We start from the raw sequence: 9,362 nt of genomic DNA, 5'->3' as shown, positions 1-9,362 counted from the left end.
ATGCTAATGGACAAGTACAGAGAAGGCCAGAGGGAGCTGCATTGCGTTTTTGTAGACCTAAAAAAAGCATATGACAGGGTGCCAAGAGAAGAGCTCTGGTATTGTTACATTACATTACATTACATTACATTACATTGCAGTCATTTGGCAGACGCTTTTATCCAAAGCGACTTACAAAAAGTTCAATTCAGTCGCATAAGATCCGAAATGTATGAGGAAATCTGGAATGGCAGAGAAGAATGTTAGACTGGTGCGGGACATGTATGCTCGCTATGAGAAAGTGGTGCAGTGTGCTGTAGGGGTAACAGAGAAGTTCAAGGTGGAGGTGAGACTCCATCAGGGATCAGCTCTGAGTCCCTTCTTGTTTGCAGTGGTGATGGACAGGCTGATGGATAAGGTTAGACAGGAATCTCCATGGACCATGATGTTTGCGGATGACATTGTGATCTGTAGTGAGAACAGAGAACAGGTTGAGGAAAATTTAGAGAGGTGGAGGTATACGCTGGAAAGCAGAGGAATGAAAGTTAGTCGCAGCAAGACAGAATATATGTGTGTGAATGAGAAGAACCCAGGTGAAACTGTGAGGCTACAGGGAGTGGAGATTAGGAAGTTTGAGGCTTTCAGGTACTTGGAGTCAACAGTCCAGAGCAACAGAGAGGGTGGAAAAGAGGTGAAGAGATGGTTCAAGCAGGCTGGAATGGGAGGAGAAAAGTGTCAGGGTGACTATGTGATAGAAGACTATCAGCCAGAATGAAAGGAACGGTGTACAAGACAGTGGTGAGACCAGCGACGCTGTTTGGCCACAAACAGTTCCAATGACAAAAAGACAGGAGGCAGAGCCAAGGGTCGCAGAGATGAGGATGCTGAGGTTCTCTTTGGGAGTGATCAGGATGGATAGAATCAGGAATGAGTCTATCAGAGGGACGGCACATGTTATATGTTCAGAGAAAAGATCAGAGAACCGAGACTGAGACGGTTTGGTCATGTATAAAGAAGCAGGGATAGTGAGTATATTGGTAGACGGATGCTGGAATTGGAGCTGCCAGGCAGGAGGTCTCGAGGAAGACCAAAGAGAAGATTTATGAATGCAGTGAGAGAGGATATGAAGGTAGTTTGTGTGAGAGAGGAGGATACAGAGAGTAGGGTTAGATGGAGAAGGTTGATTCGCTGTGGCAACCCCTGAAGGGAAAAGCCGAAAGGAGAAGAGGACTTTTATTGGTCACAGTTAATATATAAGGTAGTCACTATTGCCATTTTGATTTAAAAGATAGTACTCTAACATCTTACACTATCAAGCAATCTATTGACCTTTGTCCAGCTCTTTAAGGACTCTGTGGAGACCAGATCAAGAAGTGGAACCGAACAGCTTATTTTTTTAGATGAGTATAAATTTGAAGGGGCTCTGTTTTGACTTCTCATCCTGCATGAATTGACTTTTCTGTCTGGTACATAAAAGATTGTTTACACTCAAGATGCTAAACCATTTTGGTTTACAATGTGGCTAATCTGTACCTGCTACCTCCCCCTTTGGCCAAAGGATTGAGGGATATATTTGTCATGGCCTTTTTTAAAGATATGATTTGATTTTGTTTTCAACAAAATGAAAGTGACCAATACAGATACTTCAGCATAACTAAGTAATCAGTTTGGCTTGTTCGTAAATTATAGGATGCAAATGATGTAACCAAATTGAGTTAAAATTGTGTTTCTCAGTGACCTTTGCAACATAACCTCCCTCAAAGCATGCTAAATCACTGTTTGTTGAACATGAATTATTTATGAGTCAGATTAATTTTTATTATTTCACTCATTGGTTCAACAAGATTACGGCTAAAGAGATTAATAAAGGTCCGCAATAAGCTGGTGTGGAGTTGCAGAGACAAAATAGGGAGACACAGAATATTGATTATTTTCAAACCAACATTGGTACCTTTTCTCAAATCTTTAATTCAATACAATATTCAAAGGCTTTTGTCATACATTCTGTTGTAACTTTGTAACGGTATATCTAATGTCTGGTTTATAGCTTTGTGCTTTGATGACTATTCTCTCTCGGATTCAGTAATTAAATAAGGCACAATGCAGGATAAAACAAGTGGCTTAGTGACTGAAACAAGGGGAACATTAACAGACTTATTTCCACATTCTCACAGGGTATTTTGTAGCATCTAGGATTGCTGAGCACTAGAAACAGTCTGCTTTTAATTAGTCTATCACATCTCATGAATAACACTCATACATCAGAGCATATCGAGCCTCTTCAAGCTTTCCAAGCTCTGGTCATGTGGCATTTCAATGAAAGTGATAAGGAAAAAAGCGTAGGAATAAAGGACAGCTAACATCATGATGATTGAAAGTAAGTGACAAGGGTCTGACTGATCTTTTCTCATTTCATATCAAGCCAAATACTGACAAAAATATATTAACACTGCTTTGCCATCACTGACAGTAACTATCTGGGTTTCTGAAGATACTGGCACATACTGTAGCACTGAAGGCGCATGCAACATACTGGGACCAGGGTACACTCAAGCATAGTGTACAGATTGTTTAAGGTAGGAAAACAGCCTCTCCAAAGAGAGTAAAATCTATTTGAATGGCTTGTTCTGCACTGTTTCCCCATTTGGAAGAAGTCACAGTGTTGAATTTTGTAGGAACAGACAGACTGCTGGGACATTGAAATTTCAGTCACAGACAATGCTGAGTTATAGATTGTAATCATGTTATAGTACCGAAAATAAAAGCAACCATGGAAGAACAATGTTAAACAAATCTATAATTGAATATAAAGATATAGTCTTTGTCAACCTTTGTTGTGTTTAGAGCTCCAAATTGAGAATTTTGAAGCAAGTGCAGCACATAAATAATGAAAATGTGATGCAATTGTAAGTTGGTTTAGATACTCTTGTGTGACCTCACCAGCTCCTAATTCCTGATGGTCAATGCCTCTCTTTGCCAACTCCTAGTTCCTGTGACCCCTGATGCCTCTCCTTGCCAGCTCCTAGTTCCTGAGCCCCCTGTGACATTCCCAACACAACTATACCCCTGCACAGCTCTCCATTCACCTACCTCGTCAATAAACCTCTTAAGATGCCCTAACCTCTTGAGTGTCCTTGCATGTCCTTAAACATGACAGAACAATCGGCCATTCTGACCCAGCGGATGCTCTCTGGAGAGCCATTGCTGAGCAGAGTTTTCTTGTCCACTCTCACGATGCTGTTCTTAGGTCCCTCAGCCTACAATAAGAGTGCTACTCAGTGCTTGGATCAGCCGACCCAGCTACTCCTGAGCCTTCAGCCTAGTACATCTCCTCCTCTTATAGAGGCCCCCACCTCCCCGCCAGTCTCTCAGGCTCTCGCCACTTCCTGAGATGATAGCACACCTGTGCCAGAGAAATTCTTGGGACAGGTAGGGGGTTGTAAGGGATTTCTTCTACAATGCACCCTAGCCTTTAATTGCTACGTACATTGCTTCTCCCACGATGATGCCAAGATTTCTTTGGCCTGGGCCTCTTTTCCAGCAAGGACCCAAGATGGCCCAAGGTCCGGTTCTGGGACCCATCCCTTACACCTTCAAGGAATTCTTTCAGGAGTTCAAGCTGACCACAACACCTGATCCCGGAATCTCAGGATGCTTGCACAGGGTCAGCGAACTGTTTCCAACATTGCCGCTGACATTAGGACATTTGCTGTTGCATCTGGGTGGAACACCCATGCTGAAGAGCGCCTTTTTTCACACCCTCAAAGACTCCTTGAAGAATAAATTTGCTCCTGTGGATGAGCCAGAAACCCTGGATGGACTTATATCCTTGGCTATCCGCCTTGATAATCACCTGAGGGAGAGAAGCCGGTTGTGCATTAGACTAACCATTCTTCTTCTTCTTCCAGCTCTTCCCCCATCCAAGGCCCACCACTCTCTGGTCCAACAGTTTGACATTGAAACCATACCTCTGTCCACACCTTTGAACGGTTCTGCCCTAAATGGTAGACCCTTACCTCAGATCACCCACAAAACCAAGCCCTTAGAGTTGATAATTTCTGGAAACCATCGTGAACAAATATCCTTCTACGTCTTCCCAATGTCACACTCACCCATTCTCCTTGGCTTCAACTGGCTCCAGTACATCAAACCAAGCTCAGTCGAACCATGGTCATCTATCTGCCTATCCTGTTGCCTGCAGAGTGCCATCCCACCAAGTCTGCCTCCTACCAATCCCAAAGAAGCAAACCCGGTTGACATGTCCCTGAAGAATATCACAAGTTCAACCAGGTCTTTAGCAAAGATAAGGCTCTCTCTCTTCCTCCTTGCCTACGGTTGTGCAATGAATCTCCTCCCCAGGGCTCCGCTTCCTTCCACTTGGCTCTATAATATTTCCTGTCCGGAAAGGGAGGCTCTGGAGAAGTACACCCACAAATCACTTGCTGCAGGTATTATCCACCACTCATCTCCCCCTGGGGCAGGGATTTTCTTTGTTGGTAAGGACGGCTCGCTCTGGCCTTGTATCGACTACAGAGGATGGAATCAGATCACCATCAAGAATATGTATCCCTTACCCCTCCTGTTGTCAGCCTTCAAACCAGTTCAAGGTGGGACCATTTTTTCCTAGCTCAACCTCCACAACGCCTACCATCTTGTTTGGAGACAAATGGAAGACTGCCTTTAAGACCCCCATTGGGCACTTCAAATACTTGGTCATGCCCTTGGGCCTTTGCAAAGCCAAAGGGCGGACAGCTTCGTACAGAGACAGTGAAAATAAAGATAAGATATTTCAGCAGCAGGATAAGATACTTCAGCAGTGGGTGGGTGGCAGGTGTCTGGTCTGCGCAAGAACCCGCAGAACTCCTTAAACCTGACCATTCTGAAGAGACCCTGGTCAAATGTCACCATTGACATCTTCACCGAAAAATGCTGATCTTCAATCCAAACTGAACAAATATACTGTACGAAAGCTGGGGCTAGATACGATTAAGCCTGGAAAGTATTTGTACCCAAACCAGGCTGCTTAACACAGGTGGGATTCAAACAGATTTCACAGCCAATCACTATTAAGGGGTCAAAGTAGTGTTGAGAGTCACTGAACCCCTAACTGCTTCACTAACCCTAACTGCTTGCCTGCAGCTTGTTGCAGCTAAGTGGCTGTCTGCGGGTTTAATGCAGTGGTCAAATTTTATTTTTTATGCTGTATGTGTGTGAAATGTGACAAATAAATGAATTTCTGTTAAGTGTCCATTCTCTGTCTGGTAGTGTCAGAGTGAGGGAGAACAAAATACTTTTTATACATGCAAACTATACACATACAGAGCAGCAGCAACAATTCCGGATCATTTCTGTCTGATGCTTCAAGTGTTCCCTCTTTGGGCAGGCAATAGGGAGTCAACCATTACAAAATTTCAACCACATAAAACACAGACGCTACAACATACTTTGGGTATTTGGTAGTCAATTCAAGTAAAGTCCATTCAAATTAAATTCATATAATGCCAATTCAAAACAGAGCTATCTCATGACACTTTACATATTGAGGTCCAGACCACACTCTTTAAAATTAATAAGACATCTTAGATTTGTTTTTTCTATTTCAGGGAAGGTCTATAATTTTTATACATTGCAAACTGCCTTGTCACTTGCAGACATCTGCTTTTCACCCTATACACTGAACACCTACTTTTAAGGGACAGCAACCATTTAAAATGTCTGATGTTCCCATAAGCAGACTGAAAATTGAGAGTCTGAGGCTGCTAGACTGAAAGTAGTACTGCAATGACAACCAGACTATCATTCACCTCTGCTTGTTGGTTATATACACTTGTGGAGTGTTTTAACAGCATCTAAGATATATTTTACATTAATTGCATCCATATTATCACATGGTTAAACAACTAGAAGAATAAATAGATAAATATACAGAAAGGTATTCCAGAGCTTGTCACTCTTTCCACACATTATATGTAGGGAAAGAGGCCAGATGACCCATATGAGCAGAGATTCAGTTTGCTGGATGATGAGACACATTGACGCCAGAATACACAGACAAAGACACCAGATAACATGTTAATTAAACTGACTTGTTGACATTTCCACTGCTGAGGGAATGAAAGGTCCAACTGATGATCAAACTAACAGTTGCACTGAGATACTATTTAAATAATGATGAAAGAGACAAAGAATTACTCCATATCAGGGATGCATTATTTAATGCCCACTGTCATTGTTTTTTTTATAATCTATCAATTTCAGCATGTTACATCTACTTGCTTATTGTGCACCCATTGTTAAAGGTGAGACATGTAAAATTAGTGTCTAAAAGCTTTAAATTAAAACATGAAATAGAAATATCTAAATACAATATTAGTCATTGCTTCCATTTCCTACTATTTGATTGAGAGAATTACTCAGAAGTCTTCATATGGCCTTCTGAAAAAGTTGAAGTTCAGCAAGCACAATTGTTAAATATAGCGATTTGTCTATAATAAACAGAAAAACTGGTGCCTTACTTTTGTGACAACAATATCGGTGATATTCTAGCTCACTTCTGCTCTTAATTAGTGTCGGGCATTGCACCATTGTGTGTGTGCATGTGCACTGCATGGGCGCATGCCTGCTTGCACTGTTTTTGAATCTGTTCTTTCAAGTATTCTAAACCCGTCCAATTCACCTGCCTGGAAAAGTATTTAATCTTTGTTCATGATCATTTTTTGTTGTTTTCAAAATACAAAATAAAATGCTAATTTGAAAGAGTATATTCAAGATCTGCTAGGCCTTGCAAAGTGTGACAAAATGGCTTTGATTCGTTGTCATCACACTGGCCAGTACAAAGCACATTTTGACTTGGAATTTTCACCAATTTTGATCATATTTTTACTGCAGTATGTTATTCATGGGGAGAGTTAAACAGGGGTGGCATAAAAATTTGTTTCATTTGGTTGTGCGTGAACATATAAAAAGTATGTGTGTGAAGTTTTTATAAGCTGAGACAAAAAAAAAATCCAACAACCTCACTGTATAACCTCCTTTCATCTATGAGGATAATTTATAGGCACAGAGCATCACCTGCTGGATGTACAACATTCTTGGTGTTTTTTGTCAATTAATATTATTACTATTATTGTTAATGATAATAATTATCATTATCATTATCGGAAGATAGCAATATTTGTATTATTACCTGAAGCAAAATAACATGATAGATACAGCTGTGCAGAGAGCTGGAATACCTGGTTTCTCAGATGCTTGGAGCATACAAGCATGATAAGTCACCAGATCCAATGCGCCAAAAGGGAGGGAAGAGATCTGCACGTCTTATTCCTGGACCGAGCCAACGCCTTTGGATCCGTCCCCCATTTTCTCATCTTGACAGCCTTTGACTTCTTCCACATCCCAACTACCATCACAGGCCTGGTGAGGAACTACTTCCAAGAGCTGCAATTCTGTATTCAAACAACAGAATATACAACATCATGGTGATTTGACCACTTTGACCTCGACTGGTGCATGCACTAAACAGCTACTGAGAAAATTTCAGGTCAACATTGACTGGAGACGGATAAAGTTCAAACCCAGTGAGTCCAGGAGCATATCCATTGTCAAAGGAAAACTTGTGAACCAGAGGTTCCACATCAAGCAGACACCCATTGCCTTGGTATCAGAGCTGCCAGTAAAGGGCCTAGGGTGCTGTTACTACGCAAACCTCAAGGCTCTGGCCAGAGTGATCAGTTGAGGAAAGAAACCATCAAAGGCCTTGTCACAAGACCTTGCTTCCTTGGAGGTTGAAACTGTAGTGCCTGCAGTTTAGATTGCTCCATCACCTGATGTCTCATGGTCTACGAGATCCCTATGACCAAACTTTAGAAGCTTGAGGGTAATATCAGATCATACATCAAGAAATCGCTTTGCTTCCTGCGTTGCCTCAGCAACATGGGCTTGTATGGACATGGTGCCCTGGATATGCCTCATAGAGGAGTTTAAATGCACCAAAGTGAGGCTGAACATGACCCTGACTGAGTCCCAAGATTCAATTCACTGCTCCCAGATTGGCAACTGGGAGGAAACTGATCCCATCTGAGGCCCTGAAGCAAGCAAAATCTGCTCTCAGGCATTGAGACATTGTAGGCCAGCTGCAGCATGTAAGAGGTGGATTTGGGTTTGGGATGAGTCAATCAATATGGCACAAAGCAAAATCAAGCCAGAGGAGAAAGCTGGTAGTGGCTCAGGTGCAGCAACAAGAGGCAGACAGATGCGCAAAGGCAGTCTCGCCGTCCAAACAAGGCTGGGTAAGCTGGGTAGCTGAAAAAACCTTGAACTTGGAAAGCTCAACTGGCTCTGGATCTCTGGGAGATGGCAGGAAGCCAAATCAGCTTTATCATCATAGACACCTGTCAGGGTTCACAGCTGATCCCCGTTGTAATCTGCGCCAGCTGCAGCAGATGCCGCTAATCGAGATCCCTATAAAGGGCAGCGGCACTCTGCCTGGCGCCGGGGGATTGTGGTCTTCATGGATTACTGTGGGACCCTGCCACGACCCGGACCCCACCCCTGCCAACCTGGACCTCACCCCTGCTATGACCGGACCCCAGGTGTGACCTCCTTTCCCTTCCTGAGTCATGGCCAAAACCCAGTTGGCCGGCGTGACCTCTGTTCCCTTCCCGAGTCACGGCCGGGCCCAGTTGGCCGGCGTGACCTCTGTTCCCTTCCCGAGTCACGGCCGGGCCCAGTTGGCCGGCGTGACCTCTGTTCCCTTCCCGAGTCACGGCCGGGCCCAGTTGGCCGGCGTGACCTCTGTTCCCTCCCGCAACCCGTACTGTTGAGGCCCAGCCTCTGCCGTCCCGTCTGCAACTCGTCCCGTCTGCAATCCGAACCGTTAAGGCCCAGCTTCTGCCGTTCTGTCTGCATCTCGTCCAGTCTGCAACCCGTCTAGTCCAGTCTGCAACTTCAACCAAATAAAAGCGCTTTCCACCCATCTCTGTCCCGAAGTGTGGTTCCCTGCTCGAGTCCGCCCCAGCACATCGTGACAGACACCTATGGTGTTCTTCCCACACACAAACCTAAACCAGTGGTTTTGTAAAGATCCTTGTTGTGCGCTGCGTCAAATCTCCGCAACACTGAGGTACATCCTCATTGGCTGCAAACCAGTTTTTCCCAGGGCCACTATTCCAAGAGACACAACCAGGTTGCTTCCTAAGGGAATGGGAGTGAGAGGACAGGCTTTCCGGCATGCTGTCAAATCACTGTCAGGCACTGCTGAATGAAGCAGCAACTGGATTGGAATAAAGAGAAGGGACTGCAACTGGGCTACAAAATGACCAACGAAGGGTAAATGCAGAGGTGGGCACATCTGGAAGGCCAGATGTCGCCATTGAGCGGTG

At 43.8% G+C, this 9,362-nt stretch overlaps 1 protein-coding gene across 1 annotated transcript in view; it reads right to left on the bottom strand.

Annotated features, from left to right (window-relative positions):
• Positions 1-227: 227 nt before the first annotated feature.
• Positions 228-9,362, bottom strand: part of plod1a (procollagen-lysine, 2-oxoglutarate 5-dioxygenase 1a) — a 46,261-nt gene continuing 37,126 nt past the window's right edge. Inside the window, exon 19 of the mRNA XM_086160043.1 lies at positions 228-447. Within this exon, the coding sequence (XP_086016169.1) occupies positions 337-447 (111 nt within the window). The 3' untranslated portion in view covers positions 228-336. The remainder of the gene's footprint in view (positions 448-9,362) is intronic.

The sequence above is a fragment of the Fistularia commersonii genome, chromosome 14 (genome assembly GCF_037954325.1).
Source record: "Fistularia commersonii isolate RoL2024-O1a breed Wild chromosome 14, RoL_Fcom_v1.0, whole genome shotgun sequence".
Taxonomy (NCBI): Eukaryota; Metazoa; Chordata; class Actinopteri; order Syngnathiformes; family Fistulariidae; genus Fistularia; species Fistularia commersonii.
This window is presented reverse-complemented; position numbering and strand designations above follow the sequence as displayed.